A 19,568-nucleotide genomic window follows, 5' to 3' on the forward strand; every position below is an offset into this window, starting at 1 on the left:
ACATTTAGGCTTGGAAGGATTAGATTTTTATCGGTAAGTGTCAGCCAACGTCGATTTCTCCATACACAAACCCACAAAAAATATTTTTATCTATAATAATGGAAATTTATAGATAAGCAAAGTACGAAAAATAAAGTTTGTGAACTTATTAAAGTCTGATTTAAGGATATTTCCTTTGTATATTTTGACATGTGATGTTAATTTTTTTCCAACAGTGATAAAGCATTAACTTCTTTGAATCTCACCATTTGTCATTAAATTGTTTGACCCCTTCCATAATTTTCCACAGCTGTGAAAATTTAAATAGATAAAAATCTAAAAAAAAGCTTTAAAAAAAATCGATATCCCTCAAAATTAAAAAATAAAACTCAAGTTCTGCCTACCCTATTTATGTTTAACTATATTCAGCAAAAAAGTCAAGACTGGCAAACGAACTCAACAGGGGATGAGGGGACATTAAGCTATTGCTTCTCTTGTTACAGTGAGGTGCCCTCTCCTTTAAAAACCTGACAGACGGACCTACCCCAGCTGCTTAGGAACTTTCATTTTCCGAGGCTTTTTCTCCTTCTCTGTGCCCTCTTCTTTCCGCTTCCGCTTCTTAATCCCATGGTCCTCTCCTTCTTTTAGTTTGGATACCTAAAGAACCAAAAAGGTGATAGGGTTACCTCTGCTCTACAATGTTTTTATACAATAAGTGCTTCAGCCTCATGTCTAGCAAGTCACAGACGACATCATCACTGTTAAGCAACTGGATTAAAAAAAAAAAAAAAGGGGGTGAAGGGCACTCCTTCACCTGTTTAGCCCACCAAGAGCTCAAGGCCTCAATTACATATTTTCTTATGTACTTTCTTTTTGCTTCACACCACTTCAGATGACAAATTAGACATAAGTGTTCTTAGACTAAGGGCTTGTCTTCATTACCCGGGTAAAGTCAACCTATGTTACACTACTCCAGCTATGTGAATAAGGTTCCTCCTTTGTGCTATTGGAGTGTATGTCAATACTTGAATATTAACAACAAATGTTTTTAAAATTAAAAAGTTACAAGATAATGAGACTGACATCACCTCAGGGGTAATCAAATTCTTATCGGTATGGGGGCCCGACTCCGGGCATCCGGAAGGGGTGGGGCCTCGGGTGGAAAGGGCAGGGCTTGGGGTCAGCCTCCCCATCCATGCTGCCTGGCCCGCACCACCTAGGGCTCTGGCGGTGATTTAAAAGGGACCAGGGCTCTGGCTGCTGCTGCGGAAGCAGTGGCCGGGAGAGCTCCTTTTAAATCGCCGGCCCCGGGGCATCTTCCCCTTTTGCCACCCCCGTTGGCAGCCCAGCCAGTAGTGCCTGCCAGAGGGTCTTTTGCCACAGCAGCACTTTAATGTCGGTTGGGTACGGGCTGGTACCGGCTTCTTACCGGTATGCCGTACCGGCCACCTTCAACCCTGCATCACCTATCTCTTTATCAGCAAGCTTTCAGTCTTTTCATTTTGTTGTAGCCAGATTATGAAGCCTTTCCTGATTTTCAAAATCAGCCAGAAATTCCAGGAGGAAAAAAAACTAAGATCACTTGCTTTAGGTGGCCTGTGCTTTTTGTCCTCTGCAAAGTCTTCATCCTCTGAATCAGATGCTTGGCGGAATTGCAATGTTCCCGTGTTGATATAAAATCCCCCATATTTGGTTGTCAGAGATGCAGGAACCAATTCATCATACTGGGCAGGAAACAGAAGAGTCAGATAATTAACCAACATCTATCACCTTATTAATAGGAAACAATTCACTTATTTAAATACAGTCTCTGAACATGAGGTATTAAACACAAACATCTTACATAACTTGCAAGATTTCAAATAATAAACATACCATTGCTGCTGAAAAGTTATTTGTCAAGGCTGTGGAGTGCTAGTGTCACAGTATCAATCCACTGCTTTTGAAGCAACTAATAAAAATTCATATTTGGGAGACGGCTAGGGTCGCCACAGTGTTGATGACACACTATTCATGGAGTGGCAGCAGTGGCACACCAAAAAACACCACCTGTTAGATGTTGTCCCAGTTTATAGGGACAGTCCCCTACATTTGGGTTTTTTTCTTATATGGGCTCCTATTACTCCCCACCCTCTGTCCCAATTTTTCACACTTGCTGTCTGGTCACCCTATTAGGAGATGTAACAACAGTCATCTAGGTCAATATTCTGTTTCTGACAGTGTCTACTACCAGAAGGTTCAGATGATGGTACATGAAACCATGTAGCAGAAAATTACTGAATAACCACCCAAAGGTCAACATAGAATATTTCTTCACAATTCTATCAGTTACTGGGTGACTTGCATACTGCAGTATGTAGGTTTAATATTTAGTATACCTGGATTTTTTTTCAAAATCCTACTAAGATCTTGGCCTCACCAAGATCCGCTAGCCACAGACTCCACAGATTTATTATAAGTTGAATAAAAATATCTCCATTTATCAATTTTTAATGCGTTTGCATTTCAATTTCACAGAATTCACTCTTATTTTTCTAGTATGAGAAAGAATGCCCAATTTACCTTCTCTATACCATTCATTTTTTTTGCATGCCTCTAACATGATTCTCTCTCAATTTCTCTTTAAATGGTCCTTATCTTTCCATGCCTCTAATTATTTTCATCACCTCTTCCTAGACCCTTTCTTTCTGCTATATATATATTTTGAGATAAGGTGACTAGACAGAACAGAACATTGCAAGTAAGGCGGGGGGGCTCCCATGAGTTTATGTGCAAGCTTTATAATATTTATAATCAATTTATGTAGGGGTTTTATAATATGTTCAGTGTTAAAAGTATAATACTGAAAATATTGTAATATTTTATTTGCTTTTTCTGAAAAACGCTACACTGAGCAGAGGGTTTCACTGAGCTGTCTGCAACGATACCCAGGTTGTCTTCTTGTGTAATTACACTTAATTAGAACTCAGTGGTGTCTCTGAATAGTTCATATAATTACTTTCACCATGCTTTACTTTGTCAACATTAAATGCCATCTACCATCATGTTGCCCATTCAACTGGCTTTGAGAGTCATCTGTAGTGCCTCACTATCTTCTCAAGTAGTCTACAGAATGGTCATCTGTAAAAGTTACCATCTTACCATTCCTAGCTCATGAATGTATCACATACCACCAATGGTAGCATAAAACACTATACCACCTCAAAATTAACCTTATGCAATATAATCATCAAAATGTAGGGCTGTAAGGAACCTTCAGGAGTCAAGTCCATCCAACTCCCTGAGCTGAGGCAGGACCAAGTACACCCAGACCATCCTTGACAGGCCATGTTGGTAACTATAGATTTATTCCTACTCTGTTTACTCTCACTCAGTCAATTTCTTGTAGACATTTTGCTAGCAGTGTGTGTTCAAGAAGGCTCTGTACACAGAGAGTAGCAGTCTTGTTGATTCACTCAGGAACAACATTCCACAGAGTATCATGAAAGAAGTGCTTGCAAGAGGACTAGAAGAGTGGGGCATTGAGCAGCAGCATGAAAGGACAATGAAAATGAGACAAGGATCTTAAGATTGATGAAGTGGAAGGGGGAGTGGAAGGGATGAGATGGTCATCTTGAAGGGTGAGAAATATGATTCTGGTGACAGCATTTTTTATGGGGAGTGGTGAAAGAATGGGAAATCTGTACAACACCTATGACTAGGAGTCCAGAGAGAAGACATTTACAATACCTACGAGAAAAGATTACAAGAACTATCACAACTGTAGTGTATGGATAGAGACAAATGGATTCGTGAACTATTTTGAAAGAACAAGAGACAGCATTTGGATGTGCCTTAGAGGTATTAGACATAGGAGATGGAAAAGTCAAAGGTGACCCCAAAGATACAGGCCTAAGCAACAGAGACTAATGCTTGTCAAATATGAAAGAAATGGAGAAAGTGGCAGCTCGCAAGAAAGAAAAGGAATTGCTCTTTGGCTATGTCAGCTTGAGCTGAGACACATCAATAAGAGGAAATGTTGGAGACAGGCCAAGATCCAAAACTGAACAGATGGAGACAAACTAGGCGCTAACAAGTGAATGAGAGTCACTGGGATGGAGATCGTAACTGAAGACATAAGAGCATATGAGATCACTTCATGAAAGGATATAAAATGAGGAGGGGAAAAAAATCAAGAACAGAACACTGAAGGATGAATAATAAGACTGAGAGATAGTCAACAAAAGCCAGGAGAGGTAGGTCAAGAACCAGGAAAGAACAGAATAGCAAAAGCCTAGGGTGACTAAGATGTGAAGGAGGGTATAATCAATGGTATCAAAAGCAGTAGAGTGCTAGGAGGAGGAGCATGAATTAAAAGACCTCAAGATTTGACTAGGAAGAGGTTGCTAGAAGCCTTGATGACAGCAGTTTCAATGGAATGAAGGAGGCAGAAGCCAGACTGGAGGGGATCCAGTAGGGAGTTGGAGATGAATGTGGCAGTGTTTGTAAATCATAATATTTGATAAGGGCATGGGTAAAAAAGAGAGTTAAATGGAGAAGGCACTGGAGAAAAAGGAAAGAGGTTAAATGAAGATGGAGGACACAAAAGTGGTGAGGCAAAGGAGGTTAGGAGGCAAGAGGGAATGGGGATCACTGGAGCACACTGAAGTCACAAGAAAGATAATGGAAGTGGGAGGGGGAGGTGGTGTTAGAGGGAGAGAAAGTGGAAGGCAGGCAGAGCAAAGGAAGTACACAATGATGTCCTCTCTTTAAAATGTCAGCAAAATCTTGCTAAAAGAAAATGCAGAGAGAGGTTTAATGTGAGAATCAACAGTAGTAACAGGCAACAGGGACTTCAGGCATAAAAATCAACAAGGGGAGAACTTGTAGTGGAAGAAGTCCGTGCAGCCACATAACTTTCTTCATATAGACTCTTAGTGATGCAAGAAGATAAAGGAAGTCAGAAAAGAAAAGGCTGTGAATGTGATTATCTTTTTAAAGATGGAGTGGGCATTCCACTGGGAACAGGAGTAGATTTAGTGAAGTTGGAATATGTAAGGTCAAAGGAATGGGGATGCAAGTGATGTCAAGGGCAAGAATGCAGGGAGATTGGGGGTACCCAAAGTTGGGACAAATCATCCCAGGCCAGGTAATGGTGGCAGTGAGATAGAAGAAAGCAAAAACAGGGAGTGAACTGTCTGTGGGTTGGGAAGGAAGTGTTGATATGAGTGGAGAAGAGAGTTGTATGAAAGAAGTGGGATGAAGGAGAAAAGCAGGAACTATGCCACAGAAAGTTAGTCAATCAACCAGACAAACAGAAATTTAAAGGAGTTCATTCAATATGTATAAAACCAAACAAGTAGAATGTAAACTATCCAGTGGTTCAATAAGCAATCAAGCAAATAGCAAACAAGATCAGTGAGACACAGATGGACAAAAATATACCAGTTAATGTTTCAACAGTGGCTTGTGAAAGAGTATCAAAGAGCTTTTTGAAATCCCACAAAAATTCATCCAGCTCAAAAAAATTCTAGTAGACTTGACTTTCCTTTACAGAAAGTATGCTGGTTTGTTACCATCATATCATGTATGCATAATTTATAATTCTACATTTAAATTTTCTTTTCAGCCAGTTTACCCAACCCTGAAATAATGCTAACTGATCTATAACGCCCATGATCACACCAAATGACTTTTTAAAAAAATAGGTACGTTTGCTAACTTTTAATGCTCCACTGTATTAGGTAATTATGGGATTACATAATCTTGGGAGTAGCTTAACTACTTCACTCTGAAGCTCCTTTAGAACTCTTGGATGAAGAAAAGACGGTTACTCACCGTTGTAACTGTTGTTCTTCGAGATGTGTTGCTCATATCCATTCCAATTAGGTGTGTGCGCGCCGCGTGCACGTTCGTCGGAAGATTTTTACCCTAGCAACACTCGGTGGGTTGGCTGGGCGCCCCCTGGAGTGGCGCCGCTATGGCGCCAGATATATACCCCTGCCGACCCATCCGCCCCTCAGTTCCTTCTTGCCGGCTACTCCGACAGTGGGGAAGGAGGGCAGGTCTGGAATGGATATGAGCAACACATCTCGAAGAACAACAGTTACAACGGTGAGTAACCGTCTTTTCTTCTTCGAGTGATTGCTCATATGCATTCCAGTTAGGTGATTCCCAAGCCTTACCTAGGCGGTGGGGTCGGAGTGAGACATGGCAGAATGCAAAACTGCTGAGCCAAAGGCTGCATCGTCCCTGGACTCTAGGACCAATGAGGCAAAGGTGTGGACGGAGGACCAGGTAGTTGCACGACATATCCCCTGGAAGGGTATGTGAGCCAGGAAGGCAGCAGAGAAGCCTGAGCCCTGGTGGAATGTGCAGTAAGGTGGCTCGATGGAACATGGGCCAAATCACAGGAGGTGTGGATGCACGTCGTCATCCAAGATGAAATCCTCTAGGAGGAGACAGGTAGGCCCTTCGTCCGGTATGCCAGCACGATGAAGATTTGGGGGTGATACGAAAGGGCTTTGTCCGCTCGATATAGATTGCGAGCGCCCTACGGATGTCTAGGGAGGGCAATTGTTGCTCCCTTTGCGATGAGTGTGGCTTCGGAAAGAAGACCGGAAGGAAGATATCCTGGTTGATATGAAAGGCCGACAGCACCTTAGGGAGGAAGGCCGGACGTGGTCACAACTGCCCTTGTCCTTGAGAAACACAATATACCGTGGGTCCATCGTGAGAGCCTGAAGCTCGGAGACTCATCTGGCCGATGGAAAGGCTACAAGGAAAAACTGTCTTCCAGGACAGGTATGTCAGCGAGCATGTTGTCAGTGGCTTGATGTACATATAGGTACCTGTAGCCCCTGGAGGATACCATGTACATGCGTTCGACTGCCCTGACCGCGGGCGGGATAGTGGCTGGAGACTGCCAGATGATATCCAGATTGGCCTTGACCGCGGAATGAACGGTAGGGCCACTCTAGAGGGGGCGACAGCCGACAGAATGTCTACGACCGGATCCTGTATCTCCGAGACTTCCGCCACTTGGAGATTCAAATTGAGTGTCACCCGTCTCAGGAGGTCCTGATGGGCCCCCAAGTCGATTAGAGGAGGGCCCGAGGAGTACGCTCCTGCCACCGCCTCATCTGGGGAGGAGGAAGAAGAAAGGCCGGGGACAAGCAGGTCCTGTGTGGGCTCGTGGCCCTGGATGACCTCCTGATATTTGGGATCTGGGAGTCCGGTGGCTGAACCGGGGCTTCCTCCATACCGGTCGGAGGGGGACGGCTAACTGTCGCCTCTGGCACCCAGTGTTCTGACGGAACAGAGCGAGATGGGATCACAGGTATGCCTTTGGCCTGATGGCATGCCCAAAATGTACAGGGTGACCACTGATGGGGGTCAGGGTCCTGGGGCTGGGGCACCTGGAAGACTCCGGTGTGCACATCCGAATCACAGACCTGCGCATATGACCTGCCCACGCGGGACGACAGTGATGCATGTTTGGATGACCATGGAGGAGCTGAAAAGCCCTGGCAGAGTCTCCCTCTCTAGCTGACGACGCTCAACGCGGCACCGGGGATCGGTACCGGGAGGCATACCGGTACCTGGAGCGAGAACGGGACCTGCGACCGGAGCGGTGCTGGGAGGTCGACCGAGATCTCGAGGCTCAACGCCGAGTGTACTGGGCCGGCGAACGGGACGGTGATCGGTGCCACGAGTACGACCGGTACCGAAGTGGAGAACGGTGCCGGGACTGCAAGTGGCATCGGCACCTGGATTGGCGACGGGACCGAGAACATCTGGGGGACCGCGATCGTGAACGGTGCCACTCTGCGGTGCCAACGCAGGGTGATCTGATCAAGACAGGCTTGCCGATCGACTATATAACCCGCACCGGCGGTGCCGGGGGTTGAGGCAGCGCAGGCGCTGTCATTGCAATCAACTCCCTCGCCGTGGAAAATGTCTCTGGCGTGGAGGGAATAGTGAGCTCAACCACAGTTCGCACCGGGGAGCGTTCAGGCACCAGACTCGACGGCTCTTGCGTGGCCGGAGTCGACGGTGCCGATATTGTCTGTGCCGCAGCAGGTATCGGAGCCGGGAGGTCCGACTTAGTATAGCGCTCGGGCTCCGGAGCGGGCGGCTCTGACGCAGCAGGAGTCTTGTGCCTCTTCATCCTCCAGGAGAGGGATCCGTGTCGAGCGGATGTCGGTGCCGGCGACGGCCGGTGCCGAGAGGCCTTGGCGGTACCGGCGATCCGGTGCCGAGGGAGTGCTTCTTGAAGACTGACCAGCGCTCGATGCCAAGGGCGGAGGAGTATACTATACTACAAACGAATAAAGTTAACTACAACTATATAAATCTGAACTATATAAACAGAATTAACGAGAGAAACTACGAGTAGCTAGGGAAGTGGAGGTCAGCTAAGCCGCGCTCCACTGTTCCAATGACCGACATGGGCGGTAAGAAGGAACTGAGGGGCGGATGGGTCGGCAGGGGTATATATCCGGTGCCATAGCAGCACCACTCCAGGGGGCGCCCAGCCGACCCACCGAGTGTTGCTAGGGTAAAAATCTTCCGACGAAGGTGCACGCAGCGCGCACACACCTAACTGGAATGCATATGAGCAATCACTCGAAGAAGAACATCTGGTCCCTAGTGAGAAAGAACTCTTGGATGAAAAATATCTGGTCCCTTATCAATTTGTTCCTCCTTGTTCCTAATGCAAAGACGCTGAATGATTTCTTTTAAATGCCCTAATCTTCTTTATTTGCTGTCAGACTAGGGGGAAAATTCTTATCACAGGACCGTAGAAGCTAAAACTTTAGATATGGTTGTCTGATGAGAAAGATGAAGAGCAACTAGGAAAATACTCAAAAAAAAATTGCTGTTAATTTTTAAGTACATCAGAAGCAAGAAGCCTGCCAAAAATCAGTGGGGACACTGGACAATCAAGATGCTAAAGAAGCACTCAAGGAAGACAAGGCCGTTGCAGAGAAGCTAATTAATTCTTTGTATCAATCTTCACTGCAGATTATGTGAGGGAGATTCCCACACCTGAGCCATTCTTTTTAGGGAGGAAATATGAGGCCCTGTCCCAGATTGAGCTATCAGTAGTGGTGGTTTTGGAACAAACTGATAAACTGAACAGTAATAAGTCACCAGGACTTCATGGTATTCACCCAAGAGTTCTGAAGGAACTCAAATATGAAATTGCAAAACTACTACTGTGGCAGGCAACCTTTTGCTTAAGTCAGCATGTATCACATGACAGGAGGATAGCTAATGTGACACCAAAATTTTTTAAATGCTCCAAAGGCGATCCTGGCAATTACAGGCTGTTAAGTCTAAATTCAGTACCAGGCAAATTGGTTAAAAGTATAGTAAAGAACAGAATTATTATATAGATGAACATGATTTGTTGGGGAAGAGTCAACATGGCTTTTGTAAAGGGAAATCATGCCTCACCAATCTATTAGAATTCTTTGTGGGGGTGAACAAACGTGGCCAAAGGTGATCCAGTGGATATAGCGTACCTGGACTTTCAGAAAGCCTCTGATAAGGTCCCTCAAAGGCTCTTAAGCAAAGAAATGAACGATGAGATAAGAGGGAAGGTCCTCTCATGGATCAGTAACTGGTTGAAAAGACAAGAAAAAGGGTAGGAACACATGGTCCATTTTCACAATGGAGAGAGGTAAATAGCAGGGTCCCCCAAGGATCTATACTGGAAACAGTGAGGTTCAACATATTCATAAATGATTTTGAAAAGGGTAAACAGTAAGGTGGCAAAGTTTGCAGATGATACAAAGTTACTCAAGTCCAAAGACGACTGAGAAGAGTTACAACAAAGATCTCACAAAACTGAGCAACAAAATGGCAGATGAAATTCAATGTTGATAAATGCAAAGTAGTGCACATTGTATGTATAGTTGAGATCATGTTTTCCAAAATGATGGGGGTATAAAGAGAAAGTTACTCACCTTGCAGTAACTGAGGTTCTTCGAGATGTGTCCCCCTGTGGGTGCTCCACTCTAGGTGACGGTGCGTCCCGGCGCTGTCGATCGGAGATTTTCGGTAGCAGTGCCTGGTTGGGGCGCACGCACCCAGATGGTATCTCCCGTCTAGTTGGAATCTTCCTGAGTGCGTGCGCCCCACACCCTCCTCAGTTCCTTCTCTACCGTGGAGAGTCATCTCAGTACTCCAAAGTAGAGGAGGAGGCGGGAGTGGAGCACCCACAGGCACACACCTCTCGAACAACCTCAGTTACTGCAAGGTGAGTAACTTTCTCTTCTTCTTCGAGTGCTGTCCCTGTGGGTGCTCCACTCTAGGTGAATGTGTAGCAGTACCCACTACGGTTGGTGGGACTTTGGAGATACGGCAGGGAGTACTGAAGATAATACTGTATGACCTACTATTGTGTCTGCCATGGTGTCTTGCATTAGAGCATAGTGTTTTGCAAACGTGCGTTCAGATGACCATGTAGCCGCTTTGCAGATATCAGGAATGGGAACGTTGTGTAAGAAAGCAATGGATGCCGACATGGCTCTAGTGGAATGAGTTCTAATGTCGTTTGGCGGTTGAAGATTCTTCGCACGGTAACCGGATCTGATGCAGTCAGAGATCCACTTGGACAGACGTTGTTTAGAGATAGCCATACCGTTTGATTTTTTTCAGTAATGGAAACAAAGAGTCGTGGAGACTTGTGAAATGGTTTAGTCCTGTCTAAATAAAAGGCAATTGCTCGCCTGACATCGAGAGTATGCAGGGTTGCCTCTTGTGGAGTCTTGTGAGGTTCGGGATAGAAAGTAGGTAAGTATATAGGTTGGTTGAGGTGGAAGGTAGATACCACTTTAGGAAGAAATTTAGGATGTGATCTCAAAGTGACTTTGTCTTTGGAGAAGATTGTGTAGGGAGAGTGGGCCATCAGGGCACTCATTTCACCTACTCTCCTTGCCGATGTTATGGCAACTAAGAAAGCCACCTTCATGCACATATGGAGATGAGAGGAGGTAGCCAAGGGCTCGAATGGAGGTTTCATGAGAGCGTGTAGAACGAGGTTAAGATTCCATGAATTCCATGAATTCATATTGAGTGAATTTCAGGGTAGAGGTTTTGCAGGCCTGTGAGAAACCGTTTTATGGTTGGGTGAGTAAAGAGTGAATAACCTGCTAAGAGGTCATGGAAGGTGGCAAGTGCCACCAGATGCACTTTGGTGGAGCTGAGCGAATGTCCATCTTGTTTTAGTTCCAAGAGGTAGTCTAGAATGATAGGGAGGGTCACCATATTGGGCGCTAAGTGATTATGTGAGCACCAGAGGGTGAAACGGTTCCACTTCTGCAGATAGGTTTTATGAGTGGAGTCTTTCCTACTGTGCAGGAAGACATAGCGGACCTGCTCAGAACAGGCTAGTTCATGGGTTTGGAACCATGAAGGAACCACGCTGTGAGGTGGAGCTTGAGGAACTCAGGGTAAAGAGCCAGTCTATTGTTCTGGAAAGGAGATCTGGCCTGTTGGGGAGAGCCCGTGGGTGACGGGAGGGCATGCAGAGTAGGTAGGGATACCACGTCTGTCTCAGCCAAGCCGGGGCAATAAGTATGACCCAATCCTTGTGGTCCACAATCTTCCGAAGAACCCGGTGTAGCAGAGGGATTGGTGGAAGGCGTACAGGAGAGAGCTGTTCCACGGGATGAGGAATGCATCTCCTGGGGATGCAGTTCCGAGTCCCACTCTGGAGCAAAACTGGGGACATTTTCAGTTCTGGATTGTGGCAAAGAGGTCTACTGACGGGGTGCCCCAGAGGGAAAAGAGCTGTTGAAGTATTGTGGGGTGCAGTTCCCATTCGTGTTTCGTCGAGAAGTGCCTGCCGAGTGCGTCGGCAGTAGTGTTGTGGCAGTCTGGCAGGTAGGAAGCGGTGATCTGTATTTGACGTTATATACACCAATTCCATAGGCAGATGGCTTCCATGCAAAGAGAATGTGAGCGTGCTCCCCCTTGTCTGTTGATGTAGTACATACATGCTATGTTGTCTGTTAAGACTCGAGGTATTTGTTCTTTATGAGGAAGAAAATGAAGGCACGCTCATCTCACAGCTCTGAGCAATAAGAGATTTATGTGTAGGTGCGACTCTGATGCAGACCACTGGCCTTGTGCCCTGTGTCCCCCTAAATGCGCTCCGCAACCAATTAGGGAAGCGTCCGTGGTGAGCACGAGTGCTGGGGATCAGTTCTGGAAGGAAACCTTAGTGCAGAGGTTCTCTGGTCTTGTCCACCAGTGTAGGGAAGCTAGAACATTGGGAGGCGGAGTTAACAGCATCCCTAAGGTGTGTCTGTTGGGTTTGAAATTGGAATTGAGCCAGCCCTGAAGACATTTCATGTGCAGCCTGGCGTACTGGAGTATGAAGGTGGTGGCTGCCATATGACCAAGGAGCTGTAGGCAGAGTTTTGACTGTGTCCTTGGATGAATAGAGAGCGTGCATTTGAGCTGCGTGATAGCGAGGAATCTGTGATATGAGAGCAAGGCTCTGCTCTGGATTGAGTTGAGATGAGCGCCGAGAAACTCAATCTGTTGTGTAGGTGTCAGGGTGGATTTTTGGGCGTTTATTTGGAGGCCTAGGCTGTGAAAGAGGGCGATAGTGAAAGAGTAGCTTGGAGTGTCTCACCATAGGAGTTGCCCTTGATGAGGCAATCGTCCAGGTAGGGGAACAGCGTGACCCCATGTTTGTGGAGGTGAGCCACAAGCACAGCTAGAGTTTAGGAAAAGATTCCCGGCGCTGTGGAGAGGCCGAAAGGAAGAACTCTGTATTGGAAATGGTCATGACCAATTGTGAAGCTTAGAAAGCGTCTGTGAGCTGGATGAATTGATATATGAAAAGAGACGTACTGTGGGTCGAGGGCTGTAAACCAGTCCCCTTGATCTAGTGCAGGAATTAATGTGCCCAGTGTGACCATTTTGAATTTTTGTATCCTCGCGAATTTGTTCAGTTGTCGTAAGCCTAGTATAGGCCTCCAGCCCCAGTCTTTTTCTGGGTCAGGAAGTAATGGGAGTAGAAATCTTTCCCTGGATGTTGCATCAGCACAGGCTCCACTGCGCCTAGCTGTAGAAGGTAAGCCACTTCTGCGCGAAGCAGTTGCTCATGAGAGGGGTCCCTGAAGAGGGACGGCGACCGGGAGGAGGATAGGATATGAATGGGCTAGAATAACTGGACTGAACTATCTCGAGGACTCAGCGGTCCTGTGTAATTTGCTGACAGGCATGTTGGAAACTCTGGAGGCGGTGGAGAAATGGGCAAATAGGCTGTGGAATCAAGGAGTGGTCGCACAGACCCTGGACCAACCTTTTAAAATTGTTGTTTATTCCCAGATGGATGGGAAGTGGTTGCTTGAGCTTGATTTTGTCTGCACTTAGGGGGTCTAGCGCGATTCCTATTTACGTGGTAAGGTTTGTGTTGAGGCCGATAAGACTGTAGTGTATGTAGTCTTAGGTAGGGTTGCTATCGTTGACCCCTGGGAAGAGATGGGTGAATGCCCAGGGTGCGCAGTGTCGCTCTAGAATCTTTCATTGTATGAAGTAGTTCATCAGGTGGTTGTTTTTTTTGTTTTTTTTTTTTTTAAGAAAACAGTTTATATTTATCAAAGGGGAGGTCCTCCACTTTGTTGTGCAGGTCTTTAAGGATGCCAGATGCAGAAAGCCATGAAGATCTGCGCCTAATCACAGCCGGTGCAGTTGTACGGGCTGCTGTGTCTGTCGTGTCTAAAGAGGCTTGTAGGGCTGTTCTGGAAATCAATTGGCACTCGCTCAGAATTGATTTAAAGTCCGCTGTCCTGTCCTCTGGAATGTAAGAGGCGAATTCAAAAGTTTATTGTAGTTATCAAAGTCATGCCTGGCAAGGAGTGCAAGGTAGTTTGCGATCCAGAATTGTAGAGTGGAGGATATGTAAACCTTGCGTTTAAGGTCCTTGTCTTGCGGGGTGGACTGATATTGTGGCTGTTTCGTTCTTTGTGCGACTGCATCGATAATGAAAGAGTTCAGTTGTGAGAAAATAGGAAGTCAGCGTCCTTAGCAGGAACATAGTATCTATGTTCAGCTTTTCTGCAGGTTAGTAATAAAGAACCTGGAGTTTGCAGAGAGTGTCAGCTGGTTCCAAGAGTGCCTCATTTATAGGGAGCAAAGTAGGGAAACTGAGGCTGGTGGCTGCGGACCTTAGCCTGAGGTGGAAAAGGCTCCAGTGGGGGGAGGTGCGGAGAACTCTGCTTGCGTTGTAGATCAGGTTCACTCTCAGTGAAGGTAGCCAGTTCAGGGTTGGAGGTGCCCTGCAGGGGGTCTGCTGCTGGTGCAGGGGCAGAAGGCAGGCTTGGTGCCGACGTTCTTCCTGGCACTGGGGGAGAGCACGTGGTCGGAACTGCGGCTTTTTTTTTTTTCTTCTCCCTTTCTTCCGCCCTGAGGCTTGCGGTGCCGACGGCTTTGTCGGCACCGGGGCAGAGCGCGTAGCCGGCTCCGCGGCTATTTTTAGCGCTGAGGTTTGGGTGCCGACGTCCTTGTCGGCACCGGGGCAGAGCGCGCAGCCCGCTTCGCGGCTATTTTTAGCCCTGATGCTTGCGGTGCCGATGTCCTTGTCAGCACCGGGGCAGAGCGCGCAGCCGGCTTCGCGGCTATTTTTAGCCCTGATGCTTGCGGTGCCGACGTCCTTGTCGGCACCGGGGCAGAGCGCGCAGCCGGCTTCGCGGCTATTTTAGCCCTGGGGCTTGCGGTGCCGCAGTCCTTGTCGGCACCGGGGCAGAGCGCGCAGCCGGCTTCGCGGCTAATTTTAGCCCTGGGGCTTGCGGTGCCGCAGTCCTTGTCGGCACCGGGGCAGAGCACGCAGGCGGCTTCACGGCTATTTTTAGCCCTGGGGCTTGCGGTGCCGCCGTCCTTGTCGGCACCGGGGCAGAGCGCACAGCCGGCTTCGCGGCTGTTTTTAGCGCTGAGGCGCTTGGTGCTGCGGAATCCTGCTGTGTCCGGGAGGTTGAATTTCTGTCTCTACGGTCTGTGGGAGCTGTTGTTGAGGCGTGATCCGGGGCTGAGGCGCCTACCTTTGGCGCTGTCAGCACAGAGGGTAGGGATCTCGCAGGAGACCCCTTACCCTTGTTAGAGTCTCTCCTATGAGACTGCTCTGCTTCTTGCCTCCGCTCCAGGGAGGGTGAAGCAACGCTCCCCACCGGTTCCGATCTGGCTGGGGAGGATATGGGAGTGGGTTTAACTTTCCCCATCTCCAAAAGCGGCTGCGGGGATTTTTCCATGAGAAGTATTTCAAGCCGCAGGTCTCTGTCGTGCCGAGCCCTCGACTCGAGGCTCATACAGTGGAGGCACTTTGCGGGGATGTAGGCTTCCGCGAGGCACTTCACACAATGTGAGTGCCCATCCAAACTTGGTATGGAGTCCTGCCAGAAAACACACCTCTTGAATCCTGAAGCCCCTGGCATTGTAAATTAGAAATGGCAGGGGAGACTGTCTCAGTGAGAGACAAGTCTGAAGTGATTTTTTTTTTTAAACTAAGTAACTAACTATATAACTATACTAAAGGAAGGGAAACAACTGGGAAGTAATTAATAATTATTTCTATGTTCTTTGTTACTGTTTCCTATAGATACCAGGGAAGAGAAGGCAGCACTGCTCCGAGTCCCGTCTTCAGCCGAGGACGGTTGAGAAGGAACTGAGGAGGGTGTGGGGCGCACGCACTCAGGAAGATTCCAACTAGACGGGAGATACCATCTGGGTGCGTGCGCCCCAACCAGGCACTGCTACCGAAAATCTCCGATCGACAGCGCCGGGACGCACCGTCACCTAGAGTGGAGCACCCACAGGGACAGCACTCGAAGAAGAATCAGCTGTTACCACTCAAGAAAGATCTTGGAGTCATAGCAGATAGTTCTCTGAAAATATCTACTCAGATTGCTGCTGCAGATATCAGCAGCAATCAAAAAAGCAATGTTAGGAACCGTTCGGAAAGGGCTAGATAAGACAGGAAATATTATGCCACTATATAAATCCATGGCATGCCCACATCTTGAATACTGTGTGCAGTTCTGGTTGCCCCATCTCAAAAAAGGCATATTAGAATTGGAAAAAGTACAGAGATGGCAACAAAAATTATTAGTGCTATGGAACAGCTTCCATATGCAGAAAGATTAAAAAGATTGGGACTGTTCAGTTTAGAAAAGAGATGGCTAGTAGGGGGGATATGATATAAGTCTATAAAATCATAAGTGGTGTGGAGGAAGTGTTATTTACCCCTTCACATAACACACAAACCAGGGGTGAACCAATGAACTTAATAGGCAGCAGATTTAAAACAAACAGAAGTCAATCTGTGGAACTCATTGCCAGGGAATGTTTTGAATACCTAAAGTATAACTGGGTTCAAAAAAGAATTAAATAAGTTCATGGTGGATAGGTCCATTAATGGTTTTTACCCTAGATGGTCAGGGACACAATGCTATGCTCTAGGTGTCCCTAAACCTCTAACTGCTAGAAACTGGGACTGGACAAGAAGGGATGGATCACTAGATATATTTCCCTGTTTTGTTCACTTCCTCTGAAGCATCTGGCACCAGCCACAGTCAAAAGACAACATACTGGGCTTGATGGATCACTGGTTTGACGCAGTGTGGCCAGCCTTAAGAAAGGTTGCCCCTCTCTTGGCTTGCGGACTCATTCTCAAAAGTTAAAAATGAAATTAATTGCTCTTATGACTGTCTAAAGGCAGTTCTTTAGACAATCAAGCACTCTAGTCATTCTGTTTTGGACTATTGTGCAAAGGCTCCTTATTGTTGTTGTTATATTTAGCATGTCTGAATCTCAGTCAGAAATATTTAGGTTTGTCTCTATGTAAGAGAACTATCAGTCTCAGTTCTGATACAGCCTAATAAAAATTCAAATATCTAAATATTATGGATGTCCATTTGGTTTTGAAATCTAGATCTGGTCATAGGTAGTAACACTAATCCAGCCTTTTATTAATACTACCATTTGTTGTGTCCACAAATATTTTACTTGTTGTATCTCACTCCAGCTTCAAGCCAATAGAAAAAAGACTGACAGGGCAGAAACATTCACACTGAGCTATACAGTCACATCTGTGTTAAGTCCTGGAGATGGTTTGGTGTATATAGACACACGGGTTTGTTTTCGTTAAGCTCACTGTAGAAAATCCATGTCTTCCACTACAGTGCTGTAGGACAACGAGAACACATTTCCATCAAGCACAACTTATCCTGAAATGCAGGTGGGCTTAGTGGTTAAAAGGCATATGCAATGTCATTTGTTGTAAGCTTGATAATATTCAAGTGTAACTACAGAGTTAACCACTGATAAAGCACATTCTCCTTTACCTCCTCTCTCAGTACTTGTGTAATTTTTGTCAGTCTTAGCCCTAGTTCACAATCATTAGCCCACTGTATGGAGTCAAGAAATTGAAATCATGTGAGTGACAGTTGCCATAGCCTGGTAATCTGGCAGCTTCAAGTATGTAGATCTGATTGTTCTGCAGTTATAGCTCTAAAGATCCAGAAATATTTACTTTTCAGGTTTGCTGCCCCTAAGGATAAGTTTTCAGAAATAATGGCCAGGATTGTCTTTCAGTACTATGAACTCCAACAAAGCACTTCCTAGCTTTTCAAAAAGAGATCCCCTCCTCAGAAAGCAGGGCTGCCCAGAGGATTCAGGAGGCCTGGGGCAAAGCAAAAAAAGTTGCAATACTATAGAATACTATATTCTCCTGGGGGCCCCTGCAGGGCCTTGGGCAAATTGCCCCACTTGCGTCCCCCCACCCCCCGTAATCTGGGCAGCCCTGTCAGAAAGTAAGGAAGACTTCAGTCACAGTGGTAGTTATGTCCATCATGAAACACGTGTCCACAAATCTGCCTGTATTGATCTCCTTAACTCGGACTGTCTCAGCCCCAGCTCAATTTCTTCAGTATGTTCCAAATAGGGCACAATCACAATCATTGCCTTTCATGCAACTGCAAGATTTCAAAAACTGAAGTTGCATTTAGCAACTGAATAAGTGATGTTAAGCAAGGTAAACTTCTGGATCTCATTTTTCATTTTACAGAAGAGCGAGCTTTTTTATGGCCAAATTGCCATTTTCTGCTTCCACGCATTTCACATGCAGAGCTGTCACATACATGTAACAGTTAGAAGAGGACTACTCTTTTCAGAAAGATGCATGCATTTGGCAAGTTACCAAAAAAAAAAAATAATAATAATAATAATGATACACCTCTGCCCCAATATAACGCTGTCCTCTGGAGCCAAAAAAATCTTACTGCGTTATAGGTGAAACCACGTTGTATCGAACTTGCTTTGATCCGCCAGAGTGCACAGCCCCGCCCCCCCGGAGCACTGCTTTACTGCATTATATACGAATTCATGTTATATCGGGTCATGTTATATTGGGGTACAGGTGTATTTAGATTTCCATTAATTGTGAAAGTGCCTTAAGTTTTTCATATTGGTTTAACATACTCTTCTGCACCACATGCTTTAAGATTCCTTTGCTCAGGGCCATCAGTTCTGCCTTCTGGTGATTCAAGATTTTATTTTTATTTGGTTTTAGTTTTAAACCCAAGGAACTCAGGGTGATTTGATGTTTTCCAGATATTTCTCTTTGTAAAAAGAAGTCAACCAAGTCAGTGTGTAATTTTTTTAAATACAGATGTTTAGTTTGGAAATTAATATTTGGCACTATGTTAAGCTTCCTGGCCCTGACAGCACCAAAGGCTTCAGTTCAGCAAGGTACTTACACATATGGCTAACTTTAAGCACCTCAGGTGTCTCATCAAAGTCAATGGAATTGCTCACGTGCTTGAATTTAGACACCTGCTTAAGTACCTTGCTGAATTAAGTAGTACAGAGGCCCTTTCCCTTCTAAAAGGGAATCAAATTACACTTTATAGAAATAGCGAATAATCAAATTGTTGTTAATTTTACTACAAAGCCTACTCAGGCTCGCTTGGCAAAAACAACTGCCTTTGAACTATCTGACTGTAGTTTGCAATACAGCTTTATTCTTCATCTTAAACTAACTGTCCACGACATTTGCCAGGTTCTAGAAGCTACTATACCACCTACTTTGTCCTGCTTGGGGGGAAAAAAGAAAGAGAGAGAGAGAGAGTTACTTGCTAGTAACTGTTCAAGACACACCTTTGTGCATTCACACTTATAGGATATGGCACTCCTGGCATCAAGGTACAGATGTGCCCTGAAAAATTGTGTCTATTGAGAAGTGGCCAAGAGAGCTTGGGTGAGGGTAACAGTGCACTTTAGGCCTTGTCTACACCACAGAATTGTGTCGACAAAAGTTATGCTGCTTCAATTAAAGTACTTTAATTAAACCGCTGTTGCATGTCCACACTATGATCCTTGTGTCTGGCAGCAGAGCACATCCACACTAGCAGCTCTTGCATCGACACAGAGAGCAGTGCACTTTGGGAAGCTTTCCCACTATGCAACTGGCCACAGGATACTTTGGGAAGGGTTTGCAATGCCTCCTGGGGCAAATACAGTGTCACATGATGCAGGTTTCTCATCCCATCATTCCATGGGCATCCTACTAGATTGCCAGTTGCTTTTCAACTGAC

At 45.9% G+C, this 19,568-nt stretch overlaps 1 protein-coding gene across 15 annotated transcripts in view; it reads right to left on the reverse strand.

Moving 5' to 3' along the window:
* Positions 1-19,568, reverse strand: part of UBN2 (ubinuclein 2) — a 111,529-nt gene that overhangs the window by 70,632 nt on the left and 21,329 nt on the right. For all 15 annotated transcript variants that reach the window (XM_039492329.1, XM_039492319.1, XM_039492327.1 and 12 more), the window contains 2 exons: positions 1,566-1,703; positions 524-636 (listed from right to left, as the gene is read on the reverse strand). In XM_039492329.1, the coding sequence (XP_039348263.1) occupies positions 524-636; positions 1,566-1,703 (251 nt within the window). The remainder of the gene's footprint in view (positions 1-523; positions 637-1,565; positions 1,704-19,568) is intronic.

Source organism: Mauremys reevesii, linkage group 1 (assembly GCF_016161935.1).
Source record: "Mauremys reevesii isolate NIE-2019 linkage group 1, ASM1616193v1, whole genome shotgun sequence".
NCBI classification, from domain to species: Eukaryota; Metazoa; Chordata; order Testudines; family Geoemydidae; genus Mauremys; species Mauremys reevesii.